Source organism: Pseudorca crassidens, chromosome 10, assembly GCF_039906515.1.
Source record: "Pseudorca crassidens isolate mPseCra1 chromosome 10, mPseCra1.hap1, whole genome shotgun sequence".
NCBI lineage: Eukaryota > Metazoa > Chordata > Mammalia > Artiodactyla > Delphinidae > Pseudorca > Pseudorca crassidens.
Window position 1 is genome coordinate 228,931 of NC_090305.1, and position 25,529 is coordinate 254,459.

At 53.6% G+C, this 25,529-nt stretch overlaps 1 protein-coding gene across 2 annotated transcripts; it reads left to right on the forward strand.

Moving 5' to 3' along the window:
* The first annotated feature begins 664 nt into the window (after positions 1–664).
* On the forward strand, positions 665–18,250 carry IRF4 (interferon regulatory factor 4). 2 transcript variants are annotated; one of them, XM_067751829.1, is made up of 9 exons: positions 665–707; positions 1,910–2,186; positions 3,332–3,518; positions 4,290–4,378; positions 4,938–5,082; positions 7,127–7,234; positions 9,496–9,849; positions 12,243–12,355; positions 14,911–18,250. In XM_067751829.1, exons 2-9 carry the CDS (start codon positions 1,971–1,973, stop codon positions 15,052–15,054), a joined length of 1,356 nt encoding a protein of 451 aa, XP_067607930.1. In that variant the 5' UTR covers positions 665–707; positions 1,910–1,970; the 3' UTR covers positions 15,055–18,250. The 2 variants fall into 2 exon arrangements, with proteins under 2 accessions (XP_067607930.1, XP_067607931.1); XM_067751830.1 differs by lacking the exon at positions 665–707 and having other exon boundaries at positions 1,706–2,186; positions 4,941–5,082.
* The last annotated feature ends 7,279 nt before the right edge of the window (positions 18,251–25,529 follow it).

Below are 25,529 nucleotides of genomic sequence, written 5' to 3' on the forward strand. Positions count from 1 at the left end.
GGGGACCCTTCCCGTTCTCTCCTGTGGCCGTAATCAAAACGTCGGAGGCTGTGCAGTCTGAGTCACTGCAATTCACCCGTTTAAGAGACGCACGCGTATGTGAGCGTTTCAAACATGCGGGCAGTGGGTGAGCCGCAGTTCATAGCTCAAGGATCTGGGACATTTCCTTTTTTCTTTTCAATGAGTGTGACGTTCTCTAAACACCGCGGAGGGGCGGGGCTCTCGGTGACAGCGGCCGAGCCAAGGGTGGCCCCCAGCTACCCGCAGGTCTTCGATGTGGACAGTCCTCCGTCTTTGGTTACGCCAAGCCCCCTTCGCGCCGGACTGCCGCTCCTGCACAGGCCCTGCTACCCGCTCTTACAGCGCCGCTGTAGCGACTTTCGTTAGTTACCGGCGGGCCTCCCGCAGTCCCTGCGCGCAGGCCAAGTCCCCATTCGCGCCTTGCCCTTGGCAGGAAACCGCCCAACTGAGGTTCCCGTGCGCCCGACTCGAGGTGCGTCCCCAGCGCGGCCCCGCGCGCCCAGCTTTGCGCCCGCAGCCCCCCAGTCCCGCCAGGAGGCGCCCCCGGCTCGCCCCGCCCCGCCCCAGGCCCCGCCCCAAGCGGGGCTTTTAAGCTTTATAAAGTTCCTCTTTCGCACTTCGGAGGCTTAGTTTCACTGCTTGAACTTGGGACTCACCGCCGCCCTCAGCTCCGCGTCGGGGACAAGGTAAGACTTGGGTCGGGAAGGAGCACGGCTGCGAGGCGGGCACCACAGCGAACCTGCCGCGAGGCCAGAGGTCTCGGGGTCCATCTCGAGGGCAGCGCAGGGGCCCCAGCGTCGTCGCCAGCGGGGAGCACGCCCCTCGAGGTCGCCCCGACGCCCGTTCCATCCGCTCTTGGCCGGGCGCTCCCGCGGCCCCGGCGCGCACGGGTCGGCCCAGCCCGGGCCCGGGGAGGCCACGCTGTGGACCGGGTCGGATAACGAGCTCGTCGGGGCCCAGGCGTGGCCGAGGTGGGGCCGTCGAAGGAACCCACAGCGGGCGGCAGGCTTAACCGCGGGGGACGGTCCCCCCGCCCCGGGGCTGCTTCCCCTACTCCTCCTTGAGGGGCTCAAACTCACCTCGGCCTCAGGCTCTGGCTTCCCGGCTGGTGGTGGAAGAGAGGCGCTCCGAATTTCGGCAGCTCCGGGCCCCGCGCTCCGCGACCCCTCGCCCTACCCGGCACCTTCCCCGCCTCCGCTCTCCCCGGCCGGCCTCCGGCTCCAGCTGACGCTCGGCGCTCGGGGATCCCCCGCTACGAGGCTGCGCGGCTCGCTAAGGCTGGCTCGCTCTCTGCCTCTTGGGGCTCGCGGGGCCCACCTGATGGTCGCCAGCTGCCGGGGCTCAGGGGCAAAAGAGTGTGCTGGGGCAGAGAGTGCGGGTCCCGGCGAAGGCCGCGGGGGGAGCTGCGGGCGCCGCGCGCCTGGAACGCCGGCCCGAAGGGGAGCCCGCGTGCGAGACACGCCGGGCCACCAAGGGAGTGGGAACTTGGGAGAGGGCACCAGTGGAAACTGACAGTGGCGCGGGAAATGGACTGGCCTCGGCTCGGGCCCGGGCAGGGGAGCAGCAACTACGAGTGCGCAGAGTGTCACGCGCGGTGGCGGTGGGATTGGGAGGGGGTCGGTGGGTGCGCGAAGGCCAGAGCCGCAAGTCTGGGCAGCGCGCGGGCTGCGGGGCGTGACAAGAATGGAGAGTCCGGAAGGTGGGGTGGGAGGACGGCCTCCGGGGAGGCGGCAGGACGGCACGCGCCCAGAGCACCAGCCGGGCCGGCTGAAAGGTGCCTTCTCTTGGGACCTTAGCCGCCCCCGACTCGGTAGCGCGCGCCTTGCCGCCTCGGAGACTCCGGGGCCTCGTGGTCATTACCGGAGGGCGGCCCTCCTCTCCCCCGCAGCGCAGAGCGGGCGCAGGAGCGGATCTTGGGCGCGCGAGGGGACTGTGCCGGCGCGCTGGACATGAACCTGGAGGGCAGCAGCCGAGGCGGCGAGTTCGGCATGAGCTCCGTGAGCTGCGGCAACGGGAAGCTCCGCCAGTGGCTGATCGACCAGATCGACAGCGGCAAGTACCCGGGGCTAGTGTGGGAGAACGAGGAGAAGAGCATCTTCCGCATCCCCTGGAAGCACGCGGGCAAGCAGGACTACAACCGCGAGGAGGACGCCGCGCTCTTCAAGGTGCCTGGGGCGCGGCTTGGGGGGGTGGGGGGGCAGCGGCCCGCGCGTCCCGACCTGACCCGGGCTCCGCGGGCCCAGTGCGCAGCCGGCAGACCGGCGGTTCTCAGCGGGGAGGGACGCGCGGGCGCCCCGGAGCGCCGGCTGGCCAGCGCCCCAAGCCCTGGGAGAAGGAGAGGGTTCAGCTTCTCTAGTGACTCGCAGAGGGAGGACCGGGTCCCAAGTCAGAGCGTGTGGGGCGCGCAGACCCCGAGGGTCAGACCACGGAGGCTCGCCCACCAGGGAGAGGGGCGGTCCCGGGCCGCACCGCTGTTTCCGCCGGAGCCTCTTTGTGAACCTCTGGATCCCTCTTCGCCTCCCTTGGTCCACACGCGTCTGTGTTTCAGGCTCCCCTTCTGTGAACGCCGGTGGGTGTGCTGGGCTGTGCCCCTCACTGTCTGGTCTCTGCTCCTCTGCGTCTGTTCTCTCCCGTCTCTCCCTGAATATTTTTTCGTCTTCTCACTCTCTGTCTCCGGCCTTCACTCTCCTACCTCTCTCTCCTCTCTGGTCCTTCCATCTGTGTGTCTCCCAATGTCTCACTGTCTCTGTCTGACTCCCTCTTTCCAAGTCTCTCTGGAAAGTTCTGTGCTGGTCTCTCTCCCGTCCCCATCGCCTTTGTGTTTCTCTCCCTTCCGCTTTCTCCCCTCTGTCCCTCTCAGGGTCTGTCTGGGGGTTTCTCTCTTGTCCTCTGTGTGTGCGTCGCTGTCCTGACTGTTTCCCCCTTGGGCAGTTTACCCAGCGACCTGCGCATTAGGGCCCAGCCCTACCACCAGTGGGCAGAGCAGGCGAAGGGGACTTCCTCAGGGAACTGGCGTGCAGAATACCTCAGATCCTCTGACGTCCAGAGGTGCTGTATGGGTGGGCCCTCACCCCACAGCTCTGTCCCTGCTTCCCAGCCAACTCACGCCAGACCCTGTGGGTGGAGCCCTTCCAGGGGTCCTCCAATCTCACCCGCCTTTTACAAACACCTGCTGTCTTTCTGTCCCACGTTTTGGGCAACAGTGTGAACCTGAAGCCCCTGACACAATTCTTTCCTTTACAAATGCAATTCCCAGATTCTCTTTGGAAAGACCTGGATTTTAACTTTTTCCCCTCTTCCTTCCCACCAGGCTTGGGCGCTATTTAAAGGAAAGTTTCGGGAAGGCATCGACAAGCCGGACCCTCCTACTTGGAAGACACGTCTGCGATGCGCTCTGAACAAGAGCAACGACTTCGAGGAACTGGTGGAGCGCAGCCAGCTGGACATCTCTGAGCCCTACAAGGTGTACAGGATCGTGCCTGAGGGCGCCAAGAAAGGTGGGCTTCCTGGGTCGGGCCGCCGGGCACTTCAACGCCTCACTTTCACTGTGAGGGTCCCTTTCTCTGCCTGCTGCTTCTTATAGCCTGCCTGCCTCAGCCGCCCAGTCACGCCCAGCAGGCGACTTGCCCAAGTTCTCGGGTCATAAATTGAAATTCTCGTGGGGTTAGCGCAGAATAAGTCCTCAGACTCCAGGTCTCTACCTGTGTGCGTGCATGGGTGTGTGCTTTGCAGTAGTTCCACTACGATGCGGGCCAGGTTCCCAAGGCAAAAATGGAAAAGCTGCTTGAAGCTTTACTCGTCCATCAGTCTCTCGTGGTCAGCCATTTTGAAGAAGGGAAGCGTTCAAGCCCCGAGTGTTGTTGCCACTCACAGTAATCTTAGCGTGTCACGGTCAGCTGGGCGCTATTCAAATTCACATTCCCACTTGCCAAGGCCCTGACCTGTGTGTCAGAGTAGAGCCCGGGAGCCTGCAATTTAAACAAACCGCTAGGTGGCCTCACTAGCCGCGCATCTCGCTGGGGAGCCCTCGAGGCCACAAGGCCCGCCACGCACTGTCTGTTTCTCTCCTATGCTCCATACATACATTGGACCTTGTGGGAACCAGTTTAATGGCCTGGATAAACAATTGCCCAAGGAAACTGTAGAAAAACGCCTTACTTGTCAGTACTGTGTTCTGCATTCTAGGAATTAAACTCTCAGGTATTTTTCTAAGCCCTTCCAGTTCCCGTTTTCAACACTGTGCGTCTCCCTTTGGCCCAAACACTCAGGAGCGAAGCAGCTGACCCTGGAGGAGCCACAGGTGCCCATGAGCCGCCCGTACAGCATGCCGGCCCCTTACTGCTCACTCCCAGCCCAGGTACGGGGGGGCAGGGCTTCCAGGAGGGGAGGCCCCGGCAGAGACCTGCAAGCAAAGCAGCAGAACTCCGTTTCTGCTGTTTGTCAGTCTGCCAAGCCAAATCCCGGGTCACTGGATGAACGGCTCAGTTCCCACCTGGTGTTGCTGGTCGGAAGTTAGGGAGGGGAGGTGGGTGTGTCTGCCTGTCGGTTCGACTCTGAAATCTGGGAACCGACCTTAGAGTCCAAGATTTTGGGAGCAGGGCTTTATCATGTGAAACCGCAGGGCAGCTGATCCCTGCAGACGCTTCTGATGTGAATCACAGCTCTGTTCTATTCACTTTGCTGGTAAAGGAAGGCACAATTCCCTGCGGTACTTTGGTGCCAGGTTTACCCATATGACGAAGCCTCACATAGGTCATCACTTTACAACACTGTCTCCATTGTGCCTTTTGCTTCTTCATGGCGGGTTTCCACCAAGCCTCTTTGGAAGATAAGGGAGCTCCCGAGGAGTCTGGGGGCTCCCCGAGGCCATCCTCGGGCTGGTCACTCTCCCCCCAGCTCCCCTCTGGCCCCTCCAGCAGGCTCACACCTACATGATTCCGCCCCACGACCGAGGCTGGAGAGAGTTCGTCCCTGATCAGCCCCACCCGGAGACTCCGTACCAGTGTCCTGTGACCTTCGGGCCTCGCAGCCACCACTGGCAAGGCCCAGCCTGTGAAAACGGTAAGGAGGGAGCTGGGGCAGTTCCTGTGGCCAGAGGGCCTGGCCCCGCCTGGTCTGTCCTCTGTGCCGTCCCACGGCTCTCACCTCCTCCGAGCCGCTAGGAAAGGCCCCGCCTGCGGTGAAGGAGGAAAAAGGCCCCCAGAGGAGGACACCAAGGTTCACTGACGCCTGGTCTGCTGTGTGCCAGGACCCAGGCTCGGGCTGCCTCGTGGAACCTTCTTTAAGCATTGCAGGGATCTCGCCAGGCCCCTGAAAACTGCCCTGTTTTGTATAGGGATTCGCTCCCAGAATGCAAGCAACGTGCCCGAAGCTACTCGGTGAGAGTGAGGGCTGGGTTCAACTCCAGGTCTCCCAGCTCCGGAGCCAGGCCACGCAGGACGGGGTGTCAGGTTTCAGACTGGTTGGCTATATGTTTTAAATTAGCTACTTAGTAAGTTAACATGTTTCTTCCTTCCTGAATAATCTTAAAGTTTATGTTTTAACCTTGGGCAAAAAGTAGTCGGTTTTGTCAGTCTTCCCAGAGAAGACTAGACTGTCCCTTAACGCTGACTGTCTCTGCCTACACTTCTGTGAAGTCAGCGTCCTGCAGCTGAGCCCAGGCACCCCTCCACAGGGACACCAGGAGATTATCACGCTGGTGGATTTCTCTCAGGCAGTGGTGTGCCCACGGCAGTTGTCACTGGGATTAGAGGTGACAGTAAGAAGGGGATGAATAAATACTATGAAGAAAACAGAAAAGGTCTCCACAAAAGTGTGCCCGGTTGGTGTTGGTGCTGGACCAGATTAGATGCGGTTCCCCCCGGAGGCCTTCCCCAGACACGAGGATGAGATCTCTCAGCGAAAGCACTGATTGGCTAAGTGCAGAGAAGATCTCACACAGAACGTTCGTGCAGCCAAGCACAAGCTTGCAGGACTTCTGAGCTGTTATTGAAATAGAAATCCTGAGATCAGTCAACACACAGATGGTTCTAGGAGTATTTTTCCAGCCAGGTCCGGGTCACTCTTGGCGTGTGGGATTGAAGATGCACATGCCATTACTTAGGATTTGTATCGAGTGGCATGCTTACAAAAAAGCTGAGAATTTGGTTTTATTAGCTTCTCAAGAGTGAGTTGCAGTGAAGGTTTGTTTTCCGTACTGTAGTGAGGGAATCAGCTGACATTGGACGGGTTTCTGGAATTCAGACCCGGGTCCGGGGCATGAGCTCTGCTGAACTAGTGACCCTGGTGAAGAGGCAACGCCTAGAGCTCTGAGAGGGTAGACTGGTGGACATATCTTGAAGCATAAGTGACATTAGATGACACCCCAGCACAACGAGGTTCCACCACATACTCTTTCTCTGCTGACATTTAACACGGCAGCTGTGCCGGCAGGAACGTGGCTCAGCCCCTCCTGGTTCCAGAAGCAGCGGCGAAGGGAATGCGGACAAAGCCACGGGCAGGGTTTTGATCCGGCTGTTGGGCGTCAGATCTCATGTAGAGAGACCTGGGCTCACAGCTCTGCCGCGAACTTGCTGTGTGAACGGGTGAATCACGCCTCAGTTACCCTGCGTATCAGTGACGGAGGAATGTTGGTCAAACGGCACAAACTTCAGTTAGGAGATGAATACGTTCTGTGGCTTCAGCCTGGCGAGCAGTTAGCGATGCTCTGCTGTATTGAAAGTTGCTAGGAAAGTGGGTCTGAAATGTTCTCAGCGCGCGCACACACACACACACACACGCGCACACACACAGGTAATGAGGTGAGGCGCGGAGGTGTTAACTAACAAAGGAAGGAAGGAAGGAAGGGAGGGAGGGAGGGAGGGAGGAAGAAAATGACAGAGGGCGACTCCAGTTTCCCTCCAGCTGTGAAAAGCCTCCTCCCTCCTTCAGCCTTGGTTTTCCCTACTGGACCTCGGCCTCCTTGCCTCTCGAGGGCCCAGGCCCTCCCCCACCGGGCTGGTGCACCCCCGGGGACCGGCGGGCCCCCCTCAGGGAGCCGCCTCCGCTCCCTCTGCCTCCGAGGGGCTCTGTCTAGGCCGCATCTGATTTTTATTTGCAAATGCAGGTTGCCAGGTGACAGGAACCTTTTATGCTTGTGCCCCGCCCGAGTCCCAGGCCCCCGGGATCCCCATAGAGCCAAGCATAAGGTCTGCCGAAGCCTTGGCCCTCTCAGGTGAGTGGGGCTCCCTGGAGGCGGCGTCTGTGAGGGTCCCCTCACCTTTGGGTGGATTCGTGGGGTTGGTGAGCTCAGCTGGGGCCTGGAGCGGGTGGACGCCTCTGACTCCCAGCTGGGAGAACGAGGTTAGCACAGTTAGCACCGAGAGGCCGGCTTCGGACCCTGATCCACTTCAGCAGGCTGGTCTGAACTGAGTCATTCTAAGCTCTGCACTGGCGTCTGACTGTCCAGGAATGTGCGGACCCTCCAGTTCCGTTTACCGAGGGTCTCCCTACAGCCAGCACCCCCATGACGCAGTGCAGCTTCTTGCAACAGCGCAGGGGCTGCTCGTTTTTGGAAAGCTCATCCTCCCCGCAGGCTTAGCCACAAACAAACAGTGGCCCCGTCGGTTTCCCGGGACGCGAGCTCTGGGTTCTCCGTCCTCGGCACGCTTGGTGCCTCGGTGAGGAGCATCTTGCATCGTGTGTCTTGCAAACAAATACAGATCAGATCTGGCTTTTAGAGTCTCTCTCTAAAGGAATCCCCATACCTCAGCGGTCTCTCCTGTTTTAAGGAAGATACCTGAGGTTTACTGAGCACGTGTAGTGTACGTATATTTACTTTTTAGATAATGTTTTGACTGTTTTAAAATGAGATTTGCATATATTGAAAATGGAAAGCTTAAGCTTCAGAATTCTCACCTTGCCCCCTGGCCTCTTTGAAAATGAGCGACAGAAAACAAGCTGAATTCTCAAGGTTTCAGGAGAGGAGAGCTGGGGCCCTTCCTTGCACCCAGGGGAGCTGGCCCACCGGCCTTGCACCCAGGGGAGCTGGCCCACCGGCCTTGCACCCAGGGGAGCTGGCCCACCAGCCTTGCACCCAGGGGAGCTGGCCCACCAGCCTTGCACCCAGGGGAGCTGCCCACCCTTAGGCTCCTTTTGGTTCTGAGACTCTGAGGGAAGCCTGCTGCCTTTCTTCTTAGTTGCTCCTGGACAGTGGAGGGAGGAGAGGTTTCTGAACAGAAAGGCCTGTTTGTTTTTAGGAACTTTCAAACCCTTTTCTTGAGCACATAAGACTTGTGTGGGTGCCTGAAGAGTAGGAAATAAACAGCTATTTATATCCCCATGACCTCGTGATTTCTGATGACGTTCAGTGAAATGAAACCTCGAGTGGCCGACACCCACTCCTCGGGGTTCACAGCGGCAGGAGTCACAGAGGAGGCTTGAGGCAGTGATGTGGGTTGTTTGAGTCTCAAAACCTGCCCTTGAGGGATGAGAGGCTTTTGTGGGTTTCTCTGGGTGTGCGCAGTACAGACTAGTTAGCAGCCTGGCCCGTTGATCAGAGGACTGCCACCCGCTCAGGTTTGAACCCCGCAGTTACTGTGGGAGCTGTTGCCTCTCGGGAAGCCCTTTGGCACTCCAGGTCAGTGGCCCTTGGCAAACCTGGCCTGGTCCTTTCAGCCCATGGGTCGCATTTTAAAGAAGGTTCTAAAATCAGCAAAGTTTCAAAAATGAGTTCATCTCGTTTAGTGTTTGAGAAGCACAGTTCTAGAGCCAGCCTCAGACTCAAACACAAAGCGAAGTGGGTCTCAGCGGACTTTACGCTTGGGACGTTTCCCTCACGAGGTAATTTTATTATACAAGTGGTACATATACAGTGGAAAAATAATTTAGAAATCAGAAAAGCAAAAAATGGAAAATAGAAACGTCATAGTCCCACCACCCAGAGATCACCACTGTCAAGGCTTATGCTTCCCAGAACTTCAATGCGTACTTGGATGTGTATAATTTTTTTAGTGTAACCGGTATCATATTGATATTTTAGGGTAGTTTTGGATATGTGGACATATTTGCTTCTTTTTCCTGAAACACCATTGTACTCTTTTTGCTGGTAGAAATTATTTAAACTTAGGGTTTACTTCTTCCAAACTCCAAACCGATCGCTGTGCTTAAAATGAACTTCTGTTCGGCGGCACACGACTCGCTGTATTAGACCTAAGTGTTGCCATCACCACCCCTATGCTCTGCCCCCCAAAAAAATCCATGTCCCATACATTTGGAAAATGCTGAGCTAGAGGACATTACCCAGACTCGTACAGGGCTTCTCCGCCACGGGGTGAGTCTCCGGGAGGGACGTAAGGCCTTGCAGCGTCCGTCCCCCAGGCCCCTTCTTACGAGCGTCCCACCAAGGACACTTTGCTCTGGGCAGTCATTTGGCATCCTGGGGGGCACCAGCACCTTGACTCCTTAGCACTGACCCCGACGGGCCTGTGTTTGCAGACTGCCGGCTCCACATCTGCCTGTACTACCGGGAAGTCCTGGTGAAAGAGCTGACCACATCCAGCCCCGAAGGCTGCCGGCTCTCCCACGCCCACACCTATGACGCCAGCAGCCTGGACCAGGTCCTCTTTCCCTACCCGGAGGACAACGGCCAGAGGAAGAACATCGAGAAGCTGCTGAGCCACCTGGAAAGGGGCGTGGTGCTCTGGATGGCCCCCGACGGGCTTTACGCCAGGAGGCTGTGTCAGAGCAGGGTCTACTGGGACGGGCCCCTGGCGCTGTGCAGCGACCGGCCCAACAAGCTGGAGAGGGACCAGGCCTGCAAGCTCTTTGACACGCAGCAGTTCTTATCAGGTGAGCGGGCGCGTGTGTGCCGGAATGGGCCCTACCTGTGAGGCTTGGGGAGGACGGAGCTGGAGACGGCACGCCTGCCACAGGGGGTGAAGGCCGCAGGCCACTCCCAGCAGGTCTTCCTTCTGTGAGGCCCTGAGCCCGCGGGGCCCGATGCCAGAGTAGGTCTCCTGTTGGTCCGCCTGCCACCCCATCAGAAGGGCTGTGGAGGGGGATCGTCGGGGGCTGTGGTTCAGGCTGAGGTCTTGAAACGCCGGGATTCATCCAATACTCACCAACTAACAAGCTTCATACTTCACCGGCCAGTGTGTTCTCAGCAAGCACACCTGTTGGTGTTCCAGCTCTTTTAAGGGTCCTAGAAAAATCATAGGGTTATAAGTACACTGTGAGCGTCCGTGGTTCTGAGACGTATCAACCCCGAGCAGATGCTTTCCAGCAGCTGGGACCACGGCGAGCGTGTTGAACTGATTTTGCAGAGGGGAAATTATGAGACGGCTTTGAGTTGTTTCTAGGTTTCAAATCACATTTTCCAGAACCAGTGGGTTTTGTTTTCCCAGTTTTGATTTCATGACAATTCAGTCAGCCCTGGGCCGGCTTTTGTGAGGCCTTCGGCCACCTTCTGGTGGAAGGTGGTCCGGAGTTTCCACTTAGCTGTCCCCATTCACAGTGCTGCTTCTGGACGGAGAAGCGGTTGCCCTGCTGGCTACTGCCCGTCCTTCCTCAACCTCATTCTTAACTCTTCTCATACAGGCGCGTCCTCAGAAACACCCTGTGTCTTTGGGCTGTCACGGGCCCCTCCTTTCCCTGAAGCTGCTTCGTGATTCAGTTCACGTGAAGCACAGAGCGCCTGTGAGCTCCACCACCAGACACTCGCTCAGCCTTTGGGGCTCAAGTGGCCCACATTTGCTCAGGCTCCTCCAAATTCTCTTGCTGCCCCAAACAAACATGTCCCTGGATGACTCACCCTCCCCCAGAGGCAAAACGGGAGGAAGAGGGAGAGCCGAGGCTCTGGTCTCCAGGCAGCGCCCCCCCCCCCCCGACCCAAGCCGCGAGCTGCCTCCGAGCGGACTGTTCTGTCCATCCTGGGGCCCAGCGTGTGGACCGAGGGGGGCTCCGAGGAGGGGCCGAGGGCCGCACCTCTGGGGTCTGAAAGAGCCCTGCCTTTGGATCTCCTCCGAGGCCGTGGGTCTTGGAAGCAGAAGACATGCTGGGCCGGGGGCTTCATCCAGGGAAGAGGCCCGCTTCTCTGGCAGGTGGGACGCCGGCAGTCGGCCTCCGGGGGCGGTGTGCTCGCTCATGCTTGCGACCAGGAGCTGCTCTGGCTTGGCGGCTTCCTCTGTGCCCAGGGCAACCTCTTATCTTGAAGTGTTTACTGAGGCTCAAGGAGGAAACTGTGAACTAAAGAGCTGCAGCTGTGCAGACCAGCCCCACAGTCGCGGATTCCCGCGAACATTCTCGAGCTACCAGGCAACTCGGCCGACTTTTTCAGAGAACTGTGCCAACGCGACAGGCGTGGGTGTCACCTCCCACCTCGCACTGTGGAAGCTTTGCACACGTTCTGCCGAAGTCGGTTAGGTTTGATTTGAATTCTGGAAGAGAAAAAAGCAGGAAGTCAAATGGTCCAGTGAGTGAGCTAGAAACTTTTCTTCGGTTGAAGAGAACAGTGGAAATCTTTGAGAACCACCCATTCAGGCCCCGCAGGCTGCTGGGGACAGCCCCGCCGTGCAGCGGCTCACGTCTGATAAGGCGGCAGCCGCAGCTCTGCAGACGGGCTAGCGCCTGCGTGAGCGCACTTCTTCTGGGGACCTGAGGACAAGCAGGAGACCCTAGAGGACAAGCAGGACAGCCGGAGGCCTGAGGGTGGGCAGGGACAGCGTCCCGTCAGGGTGAACGCAGGCGCCTTCGGGACACGCATCCACAAAGGTGGGCCCGGCGCTTCATCCAGCGTCGCCCTCCCTTCTCAAACCCACGGCTGCCCCTGATGGGCTCAGCCTCCCAGATTCTGCGGTGCCCGAGTCACGTGGACCGCGGGTTTGAGGGCTCGGCAGCTCTGAGATGAGGTTTCTAAGTCATCCTGGCTCAAGTCAGAAAAGTCTGATTTTAAAGCACATTTTCTCCGTGTGTGAGGGACTCTTTTGGCTCCATTTCCTTTTCCTCCTTCACCCATTCCTGCTGCCCTCGCCTCCTCTGGGTCCAAGGCTGCAGAGCAAGGTGCGTGGCCCCCTTGAAGTGAAGGCGGGGCCGTGGGAGAGACCCGCGTGAATGGGCGTGCGCACTCCTGCGTCTGCTCCCACTGTCCCCCCTGCTCTGGCCTCCAGGTCAGCGTGGGCTCCCTCCCCAGCCTGCGTCCAGCGCTCGGCTGGCTTTCTGAGTGGTTTCTCTTGTGCTCTCTGCAGAGCTCCAAGCCTTTGCTCACCATGGCCGGCCTCTGCCAAGGTTCCAGGTGACGCTGTGCTTCGGGGAAGAGTTTCCAGATCCCCAGAGGCAACGGAAGCTCATCACTGCTCACGTGAGTGTCCAGTCACCTTCGGGTGTTTGAGTTTCCCTGACCCTCGTCAGGGACAGGGCCCCATTTAGAGGAGTTCAGATGAGAAGTAAGTGTCCAGGGACCTGGGCAGAGGGGATGGAGGGAGGGAAGGTGTCCAGTGAGTGGTGCAGGGGTGCAGCCCAAGGACCACGTGCCTCCCAGCCCTGGACATGTGCTCATCACCGCTGGGGGTGACCTCCAGCCCTGGGCGGCACCCATCCCATCTTTTTTATTTTTCAAGGAAATTGTCATATTCCCATTTTACAGGGTTTTAAAAGGATGATGCTAAAAGTTGCCCTTTAAAATTCTTCACGTTTAATATTGCTTTTAAAATGCCAACCAGCTGATCTTCACTTGAAGGGAAAGTTTTTCCCAAGTGGGAAGCTGTCCACTGACTTGAGTATTTTGTAGGCCCCCTCCTAATGTCCCCCCAAATCCTCTTTTATCTCTGCATTTTTAGAAACTATTTAATTTTTGGAAACCAAGGGCCATGTGCTATTTGGAGGCGTGAAATCTCTCAAGGACGTCAAGTCGCTCAGGCCACGGTCATGTTCTCCAGCAGAGCTTAAGATGCATTCACCTGTGCAAAGTAAACATCTTTCACAGAAAAGGAAAGAAAAAGGGTTAGATAGATAACATGTAGCATTAATTTGCCACAGAAAACAGAGTTTTGAATACTTAAGATTTTTGAATTTGAAGACTCTGTATTGCTACATACCTGCAAGGGTTATTAATGGGCCCAGGTAATGGGCAGCAACAGGTAAAAAGTTACATCAAATAATAACAGAATTCAAGTCAGATTTTATTTTATTTTTTTTAAACACCTTTATTGGAGTATAATTGCTTTACAATGGTGTGTTAGTTTCTGCTGTATAACAAAGTGAATCAGCTATACATATACATATATCTCCATATCCCCTCCCTCTTGCGTCTCCCTCCCACCCTCCCTATCCCACCCCTCCAGGCGGTCACAAAGCACCGAGCTGATCTCCCTGTGCTATGCGGCTGCTTCCCACTAGCTATCTATTTTACATTTGGTAGTGTATGTATGTCCATGCCACTCTCTCACTTCGTCCCACTTACCCTTCCCCCTCCCCGTGTCCTCAAGTCCATTCTCTAGTAGGTCTGCATCTTTATTCCCATCCTGCCCCTAGGTGCATCAGCACCATTTTTATTTTAGATTCCATATATATGTGTTAGCATAAGGTATTTGTTTTTCTCTTTCTGACTTACTTCACTCTGTATGACAGACTCTAGGTCCATCCACCTCATTACAAATAGCTCAATTTCGTTTCTTTTTATGGCTGAGTAATATTCCATTGTGTATATGTGCCACATCTTCCTTATCCATTCATCTGGTGATGGACATTTAGGTTGCTTCCATGTCCTGGCTATTGTAAATAGAGCTGCAATGAACATTGTGGTACATCTAATAATGTTCCTTATTGAAATCTGAAATAAAACACTAATCTTAAACACACATCCCCTGCTTCTTGATTATAAAATCAAAAAACAACCAACCAATAAACAGAAATATAGTCCCCACAAACTTTAGAGTTTTCTCATGGATTCTCTCCAGCGATCGATAGATTTATTGATATAATAACTGATTCTTGTTAACAACTGTCAAAGGACTAAATAGTCTCGGTCCTGGTGAGTAACATCTCTGAAAGCGGTGGTGAGCCCCTGCGTCTGAGTCTCAGGGCTTGGACACACCGGCCTGGCTTGGTGAGGACGTAGCCCCAGCTGGGACCATGAGCCCGAGGTGACGGAGGACGGATGCGTGTGCACCCAGGAGTCCTGCTCCTTTTATTATGGATTTAATTTACTTCAGTTACCTCAGATGAGTTACGCTTAAGTCATTTTATGTCAAATAACATAAAGGCTCACGTGACTAGCACAATCGATTGGCTGAAAGCATTCGGATCTCTTAGATGCTGCAAGTTCAGGAAAAGCTGAATGTTGGATACTTTCTGGTGAATGTGGTCCACACTAATAGCCAAACTAGAGGAATCTTGGGTCAGTTAACTTCTCTTTTTCCACAGTAGCAGTTTTGCTGTTGTTTGGTTTTGCTTCTTTCTTTCTTTTATCTTTGGTTTAGAAATATACAGATTACCAGGTCATCCATGAATTGTAAATCACTGAGCCCCTCATCCCTGTCAAACTGCAGATGTGGAAAAATAAATCCATTGGCCTAAATTACCCGATTACCTTAAATTGACCTTTAACTTGGTCGTTTTATCCGATTAGCTTCATTCAGTCCTAGTTTAACGTAAGTTTCAAGCGGCGGCTGGTTTACAGGTACCAGCTTTCCCTTCCCCTTCAAGGGAAACCCAGAATTAAGTACATTCTGTTTATAGGCTGGTGTATGCGAGGACTCACACAAAGTCAGTTCTCCAGAAGGCTCCCAGTGTGACGTGTTTCGATGAGTCATAGCACCTCGCTTTAGACCTGACTGTATCCTTAGGTATGGAGGGTTATTGCAGGACGTTAGATAGAAGAGCTCAGTAACATCTCTTTTCAATCTTTCACTAAAGGTCGAGCCTCTGCTGGCCAGGCAGCTGTATTATTTTGCTCAGCAAAACAGTGGACATTTCCTGAGAGGCTACGACTTACCCGAGCACGTCAGCAGCCCCGAGGATTTCCACAGGCCCATCCGCCACTCCTCCATCCAAGAGTGAGGACGCCAAGACCAGAGACGTTGCTTCATTGTAAATGAAGAGAACAGCTGACTGAGCCCCTACTTTTTCTTTTGAGGAATGTGGGAACTGGGGCTTCAGTCCCACACCTGAGGAAAACATTGAATTGACAGATGAGCTTTTTCCAAAAGGAAGAATGGTATTCAGGGTCTTCTGTAGACCCTGACGATAATGTGAAAACTGACTAGAATGTGTTTACATTTACTGAAATGCCATGTCCAGTTTGATGTGGACTCTCTCTTGCATGAAGACTGAGAAACCTGTGTCTCAGTGCTTACCACTAAGGACGGCATGAAGGCGCCCAAGAACCGTTCTGCTTCTCAGGGAAGGAAAGCCTAAGTTTGAGTCTGCTCTGCCCACAGGAGAAGTGTACCGACACCTGTGGACGGCTGCTCTGTAGGGAATGCTTGCTGATAGAAGGACACAGACTCAGCCCTGGGGGTCCCTCCCCAGGATGGCCCCCGCCCACCTCCCATCCACACTCCCTATGGCCCCAGAAGCTAGTAGGCGAGACTCCGCTGTGTTTTCTTGAGCCAAAAGCATTAGGGCCGCCCTGAATAGAGCATTTTTTCTACCAATGACTGTTAAGATAGTTGTCTTTCTGTCTCCTGTTCTATAGAAATTATTGCTAAAATTTTTTTTCTTAAAGACAACAACAAAAAAAGACAGCTCAGCAATCCGAGTACTAAAGGTGTATTTTTGAAACGTGGTCGACATTTCCCCTCTGGTCCTGCTTGTTTGTTAGGCAACCAGTTACCACGGCAACACTAAGAGGAGGAGCCCCTACTTGTCCCGGTGGCGAGTCCTGTAGGGAAGGGAGGACAGGGCTTCACAGATTGAGTAATTGCAGGCTCAGTGAGCTGCTTTTGCTTATTGGTATATTATATGCTTCCTCATGCCAGTGACGGTTTGACAGGGCCTTAAAAATGCTGGGCTTTTTCCAAATACAGCTCTTCATAGAATTACTAAGATCTCCACTTGCGTACTTAAACCGGATCGCTTATTTGTTGTTCCTTCTGGGAAAGTAGAGATATTTAGACTGTGATGTAGCAGCTGTATTTCTGTCATACCGGGAAATAACTGCTGTTACTTTAGGCTCAGCACAGGACTCGATAGTTCTCTTATTCTAGTCTATATTTTTAATTCATTCAACAAACTTGCATTAGACAGATTGGAGCTTTTATCCAGCTTAGTAAGCAATGAAGCCTGAGAATGTCGTTTCTTTCTGTTTTTTCTTTTGAAGAAGTTTTTAGGGATAAAATAATACATATCAACTACAGAGAATATAAACTGTATAAAAGGGCAAAAACCAAGTGAATCTTCCTTTGTTCCAGGCCCAATCCTCCTCCCTAGAGCTGTCCACAAGAAGAGTTTGATTCTTCCAGCACGTTTTGCTTTTCTATAAATATACATAAACTTAAAACACCTCGGGGTCTTCCATGCACTCACTCGCATGCAGTGTCCTGTCAATCCCACGACACAGGTTCACCTCGTTCTTCCCAGAGGTGGGGCTTCAGCAGCCCCCTCGTGGTCATCAGCACAGTTTAAGGTGCATCAGCCACTCGGAATACACACATTGGGACAGTAGATGGTATTCTGTGGTCTGCAGTGACTTATGCATCTTATAGATGCGAGTACTGGGGGTATATTACCCCAAGGGGGAGACAGATGAGCCACTAGCGCCCAGAGCGGTAGGTGTGTCCCGGCTGAGCCGCCCTCCCGGCTCTTCAAGGAGACGCTTACTTTCAGTTGTTGTTATGGGCCCTTTCCTTCTCCTCCCTTTTCAAACATTAAGCTGCTTTGACTCTGGAGTTACATTTTCTGGAAAATGCTGTTGGCCTGGGCCAGGCCCCCTTCCCACCTCCACACTCAGGTGTGTTGGCGTTCTTTCGTTCTGAGGGATCCAGAGCGTGAGGGGTAAATGGACTAATTATGAAACGGTCCCGATGAAGGACCCTGACAGCTGTCTCAGGACATTTGAGAAGGGGCCTCCATCCCTGACAGTGGCCTCAGCAAACCAGAGTTGAGTTTGCTCGCAGAGCTTAGGTGCTGCAGAGCTTAGGCCCTTGTTATCCGAAGGCGCTTTGAGGTTCGCAGGAGGAGAAAGGCCACAGGGACGTTCCTGCCTTATTTCTCGTTCTTGAGACTTAGGAACACCATGGGCAGTAACCGGTGTCTTCCGGAACACGACGGAGAGCTCGTTGAAACCAAGGCTTTGGAAGCCGCTCGGTCACGGTACAGAGCACCCAGAAAGACGGCCCTGTTTGAGACTGCTCCCCTGGGAGAGAGCGCACCACGGTGTGGGAATCACCTACACCGGCCGTGAGCAGAGCGGCATCTGTGAGGCTCAGGTGTGAACAAGATCGTCTTCCTGTGTCACTGCGTGCAAGCCTTGGTGCAGGTCTGCCGTGGGCCGATGTCCACGAGGCTGGTGATGGGGTTGCATCCACAGGGAAGGCTGCACCAGGGAAGGGTTTTTTTTTTGTTTTTTTTTTTTTTGCATGAGTCATTTTTTCAGTAAAAATCCAGACACAGTTCAAAGCCCCTTCCGTTCCTCTTTGGTCACGTTTCTCCCCTTTCTCCACGGGCGAATGCCTCTGACGGTGGCGCACTTCCCCAAGCTCTGTTATTTTAACACGCGCCCCCTGAACGGCTTGTAGCTGGCTGGCGCCGATCTCAATGCCGCTTTCGGGCCGCCCTGCCACAGGCATCCGTGTGCAGCTTGCCTTTTCCACGGCCCGTCTCAGAGCTGGACCCCCGGCAGTGTGCTCACTGCGGTGGGAGAGCCGTCACGTGAATGCAGTGAAGGTCGGCTCTGCTGGTATTTCTCTTCCCGGCTTTCAGGAGGACATGTGCGTGGAGTACGGCTGAAGCGCAGGAGAGACGGGCCAACCTCCTCCAGGGTCAGCTCGCATCTTGCCTTGGACCCTTGGAGACGGGAGGGGCCTGACAGGTCGCGGGTGCCCCCTGCGTCCCGCTCTGCAGGCGGAGAGGGCCGCGTGGCTCCCTCACCCCGATGCTGCGCTGTGCAGCCCGGGCGCCAGGCTGAGCATTCCTTGGACAAGCGTACATCATCGTGTCACGAATTCTGCTGTAAATCGCTTTTCAAAGCAGACTGATATTTGTGATAACGTGGCGTTTTAGATACTTGATAAATAAAGGCTTTGTAAAAAAGTGATCTGTTATGGGCCCGTGCGTGTTATTAATCCCTTATCTGGATAGCTTTTTAATACTTCCTCCTTCTGCTGCGTTCGGCAGCCTGTTTCCTTCCTGGTTCCCGTGAGCCTCGCTAAAATCAGATCTCAGAGTGCGCAGCTTGTTCATAAACACCTGCCCCCCGCGCCCACCCTCCGATGCCCGCTAAGCAGGACAGGAACGACCCTCGCCCCCTGGCTGCGTCTCACAAGTTCCCGCAGAGCCGAGGACACTGTGTCAACATTTCCTTCGATTCTGTCGCTGTTGCTAAAGGGCAGGGGCTGTAGCATCTTGAACGTGGAAAATGACATAAAGCCGTGTGTGGGGAGCACAGATGAGGCCGTGAGCCCTCCTCCCCCGGCTCTGGCCGCTGTGACCCGCCCTTCAGCCCGCCAGCTCCTGTCCGCGGTCACAGTGTTAAAATCCTTGCAGCGAAGATGGAGTGGAGCTGTCAGCAGTGACTGCACTTTGCAGCCAGGAGCCCAGAATGTTAGCTAAGAACAGTTTTGGATGTGCTAAGTGGTAACCAAACAGAAATAATGGGAAAATAAACTACAACACTGCTTTTGGGGGCTCTGTCTGCTCAGAAAGTGTGGAAGGATGTGAGTCAGTGTCATAGCAAGCTTTTTCACATGATCTATCAACTCATTACATCTGAAAGAGGGTTTAAAGGGATTCTGTGCCCTTGAACTTGTTCTCAAGTAATTCCACACCTCTGTCAAGTACCACATTTGTAAGATTTCTTCACACACAGGGCGCATTGGATTCAGTTTCCTTGACAAGTAAACCCTTTTATGTGGAGTGCATGAGCAAAGCACGCCTCTGCCAGAGAAAATCATCACCTTTCACACCATCTCTCTGGAAAGAAACTCCAGGGGTCATACTAGGTCATTTTCTTCTAGGAGAAGCTATACCTAAATTAACCCTGGCAGCTGGATCAGCATCTTCTGACTTAGAGGAGAGTTATGAATTCAAGGCTGTTACAGGCACCTGGAGAACTGGGAACTCTTTCAGCGACCCCTGTCCCCCAGGGGACAGTGTGTGTCCCATGCTGTCCTTGGAGACTTCCTGGAGGGCAGAGGCCTTGATGCCGTCAGCAGGCATCTGCCACAATATATCATAAAGTTCATTTTACCCCAGTCCTTGAGCGAATGGTCAGAAGTTTGGAATCTGCGGCCACTTCATGATCCTTGAAAGCTGTTACTTTGCTTCTTTAAAAATTACCATTCTCAGTTTCCCCCCTTTCCCATCTGGCGGGCATGATGGTGGCTTCGTAGAAAATCATCCCAGCAAATAAAACATCTTTGCCTCTTTTGTCCTCTCTTTCTGGGTCAGGTTTCCACAGCAACCTTCCTCTGGAGGAGAATCAGCAGGTCATCCAACACGTCGGTCCTCATTTCTCACCATCTCCTCGGTCCTGCTGAGCGGCCGCAGGGCCCCAGGCCCCTCCTCTCTCCTGGAAGACCTCTCCTGCTGCCACATGGCCACCCCTTTCCTCCACCAGGTCCCAGCTCTGACGGCGTCCCTTTCTGGAGGCATTTCTTCACCCCCAGGGAGCCTTTCCTGGTTGCACCCGCTGTTTGGCTCAAGGAAGGGTAATGTTGAAATACTGGAGAAACGCTCCTTCCATGTATACCCGCCTTGCTCACTCGCAGGGCAGAAAGAGGACACTGTGGCTCTTGTCCTCCAAAGACACTGGCTCTTGTTGAGAAAGGAGTGGACTCAAGGAGACTGGAGTTTAAGAAAGATCAACCCTTTCAGCCCTTCTGGACTCAGATGCCCAGAGCCGAGGACAGAAGACAGAATGAGAAGAAGTGAGGGTGCAGTTGTCAGTGGCTCCCAGGTGAAGGAGAGCTGTCCTCTGTCTCCTGGAAGGAGGCTCTAGGGAGTGGACCTGAAAATAGCTTGTTGGAGGAGCAGTTCGCGCAGGTTCAGAGGGTGGGGGGCTGGACGGGAGGAGAGCTCCACGCACTCTCTGCGGGCTGAGCGGTGGACACTCGGGTGTGTCTGAGTGGAGATCAAGCTGAGGACCAGTGCCCCACACTTTCTCCCCTGCCCAACCACCTGGCATCACAGACGCAGCACCAAATGTAGTGCCAACTCAAGGAAAGGGGAGCGATCCAAAGTGAATTGAGATTGAAATTCCCTGGGGGAGTAAGAGCTAAAATGAAAATTACACTGTTAAAGAAAACATGAATTATATTGCTTGAAAACATTAGCCAAGGCTTCCATTTGTACCTGCTGCGTCTGTAGTATGACACTGGCCATTCTTTGTTGTAGTCGCCTATTCATTAATTTTCTTCCCTAAATAAACTGCTTGAAGACGGGTGTTGGGCCTCACCACGTACAGTAAATCCCCTACATACGAACCTGCAAGTTGCAAACTTTCAAAGATGTGAACGTGCGTTCACATGCCCAAACACGTGAGTTAGTTCACGTGTCTGGCGTACATTGTCACGTGCCTGCATCCTTGACAAGTGGTTGTACTTTTGTGTACTTTACTATACAGAGTATAGTAGTACAGTATCTTTATTTCAAGCCCAGGATGTCCAGAAGCAAGTGTAAAAGCTGTAGCTGGTACTACTCTACTTTCCAGAGTCCTGTACTGTAAGATTAAAAAGGTTTTCTTTATTTTCGTGTTTGTTTTTTATGTATTATCTGTGTGAAAAATATTGTAAACCTACTACAGTACAGTACTACGTAGCCAATTGTGTTAGTTGGGCACCTAGGCTAACTTTGTTGGACTTACAAGCAAATTAGACTTACGAACGCACTCTTGGAATGTAACTCGTTCATATATAGGGGACTTACTGTACCTGGTACCTGCAGGGCACCACACACGTGACTCGGAAGGATCTGTCCACTACATCCAGCAGTGTCCAGGGCTTGTGAGCTAAATGAAGGCCACATATAGAATGGGACACCATGTCCCATTTCAACATGTGCAGTGGAGAAATGTTTGTTACGTGGTTAGGTGAAAAGAAAGCAGGTTTTACAGCAATGTGATAAATGTTGAAAATTTTTATGAAATCCATGTGTGAAATTTTTTTGAATAGTCAAAAGTGTAAATTGTAACTCTGAGTGTTGGAGTGATGGAGATTTTTATTTTTCTTGTCCACTTTTCTGTATTTTCCAAAGTTTCTCCTATGATCATATATTTAGTACCAGAAGGGAAAAACAAAAAAGCACAAAGTGTAGTCCTTCTAGGTTGGTATATCCTTTTCAATGTGTGTGGGGGGGGTTTCTTTCTTAAGTCGCTATATGGGGTCCCCAGTGGTCCCGTTTCCAGGGGACACAGAGCACAGGGTGGCCTTCCTGCCGGGAAGCAAGGGACCCCTGGTGCTCAGCTCTCCCCTGGCCCCAGGGGCTGCCAGTCTCCCACCTTCCTTGGGTCCTTGTCTTCCTGCTATTTCCCCTGGAAAGACGATCTCCTCAGAACCATCTGTTCTCCACCATGGACGGTCCATATTATGCTTGAGGCCCTCTCTGGTCCCTCTGAGGTCCTCCCTAAGCCTCCATCACCTCCACGCTCCCTGGGGGACCTGCATCCCTCCTTCCCCCCCGCCACCAACCCTATTTGCTCCTGCAGCCTCACTCTTTGCCTTACTTCGTGTGAATGGCAAAAGGTAGGGTTGCTTGAAAACAGGAAAGAAAAAAGCCTTGATGTATGTTTTTAATTGTGGTAAAATGTATGATCTTTAAGCCCACGGCTCAGTGGCATCATGTACGTTCGCTTAACGCTGTGCAGCCTTCACCACCATCATCCCCAGAACTCTTTTCATGTCTCCAACTGAAACTCTGTCCCCAGTGACACTAACTCCCCCTCCCTCTCCCTCAGCCCCTAGAAACCACCATCTACTTTCTGTCTATGAATCAGACTCTAGGGGCCTCACGTAAGTAAAGTCATTCAGTACTTGTTCTTTGTAGCTGGCTGATTTCACGAACATAATGTCCTCGAGGCCCGCCCGTGCTGTAGCCTGTGTCAGGATTTCCCTCCTTTTTAAGGCTGAATAATGTTCCATTGTGTGGATGGACCACATGTTGACTATTCATTCACCCTTCTACGGATGGACATGTGGGTTTCCTTCACCTTTCAGCTACTGTGGCTAATGCTGCTGTCAATATGGGGGTACAATACCTGTTCGGGACCCTTCTTCCAATTCTTTGGGATGTATGTGGAATTGCCAAGTTGCCTGGTAACTCACTTTTAATTTCTGAGGCTCCTCCACACCGTTTTCCACAGCAGCTGCACACTCCCACCACCAGCGCACGAGCGTTCCAATTTTTCCACATCCTTACCGACACTTGTTATTTTCTGAGGAGCATTTTTTTTTAAACTCTGTTCATTAACAAACACCTCCTGAAGATCCACTGTGTTCCCGGCCCTCTGCTGGCCTGCACAGCCTGCACAGGGCAACACCCAGGCTGTCGAAGGAGGGGCGTGGACTGAACAGGCGCTGTGGGCAGGCGTCTCCACTGGCTGGGCGGCAGTGTGGCTTCCAAGAAGGATGCATTTTCATCCTTCATTTTTAAGCTGCAGAAACTGAGGCTCAGAAATCCTGAAGTCACTGCCCAGTGTTGGACAACTACTAAGAGGCAAAGCCAGGACTCTAACGTAGCTCTAACTTCAAGCTGTAGTCGAGGGGCAGAGAGGCTGAGAGCGCCCATCCGCAGCCATCAAACCCAGGCTTTCTGAGACGTTTGGCCTTTTTCACCAAGACAACACCCACAGGTGGGGGCCGATCCCTTTAGATGGGAAAGTGACCAGAAGCAGAGACTTCCCTAAAGGGAGAAGAACCAAGGATGCGGGAGCACGTGCTGAGGTACGGCAACCCTCTCTCGGGTTCTCTTTACTGTTTCCCGGGTGCTAAGTTCCTGTGATCCTTGACGGAATCCTAGCGGACAATATTGTATTTCTCGCCTGTTGTTGGGGAAACTGAGAGCCGTGAAAGTAGGTACCTTGTTACAGTTGTGTGGCCAGCAAGTCCCCGGGAAGGAACCTGGCCCCAGGTCGTCCTGCACCGTGGCCCCATCTTCCTGCTGTGAAACGCTCTGTTTTTGAGTTTCTTTTTTTTTTTTTTAATTTTAATTTTTTTTTTTGGCTGCGTTGGGTCTTCGTTGCTGCGCGCGGGCTTTCTCTAGTTGCCGCGAGCGGGGGCTACTCTTCATTATGCTGCGCGGGCTTCTCATTGGCTTCTCTTGTTGCGGAGCTTGGGCTCTAGGCACGCGGGCTTCAGTAGTTGCAGCACGTGGGCTCAGTAGTTGTGGTGCACAGGCTTAGTTGCTCCGCGGCATGTGGGATCTTCCCGGACCAGGGCTCGAACCCGTGTCCCCTGCATTGGCAGGTGGATTCTCAACCACTGGCGCCACCAGGGAAATCCTGTTTTTGAGTTTCTTGAGCATCATTGCGCTATATGCTGAGTTAGTGACGTGGAGATGTTGGTGGTTGTTAGGTTAAGCTTGGTACTTATCATGAGCTCCTTTGAGGGGAGGGAAGGTATCTTATTTCAGTGTTTCCTAAATTTTAGTCACATATATTCTGCCTTCAAAATTTTGTTTATAATTATGTAAATATTATCGAATTAACATTTATGATGACAAATATTATTTATTCAATATGCTATTATCTATGTAAAATGTGACTTCTCAAAATACATTTAAAAGTCCTGTTATTTTTTTTTTTTTTTTTGCGGTACGCGGGCCTCTCACTGTTGTGGCCTCTCCCCTTGCGGAGCACAGGCTCCGGACACGCAGGCTCAGTGGCCATGGCTCACGGGCCCAGCCGCTCCGCGGCATGTGGGGTCTTCCCGGACTGGGGCACGAACCCGCGTCCCCTGCATCGGCAGGCGGACTCTCAACCACTGCGCCACCAGGGAAGCCAGTCCTATTATTTTTAAAACAATCTTTAGGTTGACTCACTTTTCAAGCTTAAATGTCTATTTTAGCATCATTGTAAGCAATGAAAACTTGTAAATACACAAAGTGGATGTGCTTGTTATATATCTATTTTCCAATATCCATTTAAAATAAATAATAACGACTGAAATAAAAAGGTCCACCCCTGAACCATCTGAAACGCCCCTCCCGGGGAGACACCAAGTTCCTCAGGCCCGCATCTTCCCACAGCACCCAGCATGGTCTTTGTGTCAGTGTTTATCAAATGAATGGAGTATTTAATCAATTAGAAAGAATTAATTTCTTGATTGACTATTGACTTCATGGGAAATACATTCTATTCCTAACCTGGTCACTTTCACAAGCAGTGACATCTCCTATTAATGAAAATGCTGTAATACACTTGTTTCTTTTTTTAAAGAAGGTTCAAGCGTTCAGTTTGCAGAAATGGGACATGGCAGGTCCTAAAGACACGCCTCCCCCGGGGACCACGCGCCGTCTGCCCACTGGCCTCTCCAGGGCCCATGGGGCTCTCTAGCACTCAGGCGGGACAGGCTGGGACAGGCAGGCCCCTCTGACCCCCCACCCCCACCCCGCTCCAGGAGCGACCTCACCCCGCGGACTCTCTCTGTGATTCTGGTCTCACATCCCTGCTGCCCGGGGCCTGGATGGCTCCCGGGATGCAGCTCAGCGGCTGCTTTCCATGGCAACAAACAGCTGCAGCAAATTCAAGGTCTTCTGACACTTAGGGTCCCAGTCACCGTGTGGGACATTAAACTCTGAAGGAAAAAGAGAACCGCTTAAGTTTGGATAAAAGTGTCTCCTCCTCTTCTACTTTTGAAGCAAGTGTGAGGGCTGGCGACGGGCAATTAATTCTCTGTCCGTGAGAGGTGCCCGCCCCTCGGGCCACTTTCCTCCTCCCTCATCTGTGACCCGCGGGCGGCCCTGGGGTCCAGCTGGAGCCAGGGCTCCCATCACCATGATGACCAGGATGGGTTACAGAAGAGAAGGTTCTGCGGAGGGTGCTCTCCGACTTGAGGGTCTGGGGGGGTGGGGGAGGGGGGAGAGGCAGGGGTCGGCACACTTCCACTCATACCACATGCCTTCTTCTGCCCCGACGACTCTGAAGGCAGAAGGGCCCTCAGAAGTCCCACTGGAGATGCCGGCAAAACACCCAGCTATTTAGCACAGCTATTTGGGCAACAGCGAGATTTGTGGGACCAGAATATTTGAGTGAGAATAGGGTGGGCCCTAAGCATCCTGGTCAAAGCTTCCTTCTGGGGACGTTGGAGAGGAATATGGCCCCTTGAAGGATGGACCAAAGGGGAGGAGAGAGGGGTTCGGAGGGGGGCGTCGGGGGCAAGGTT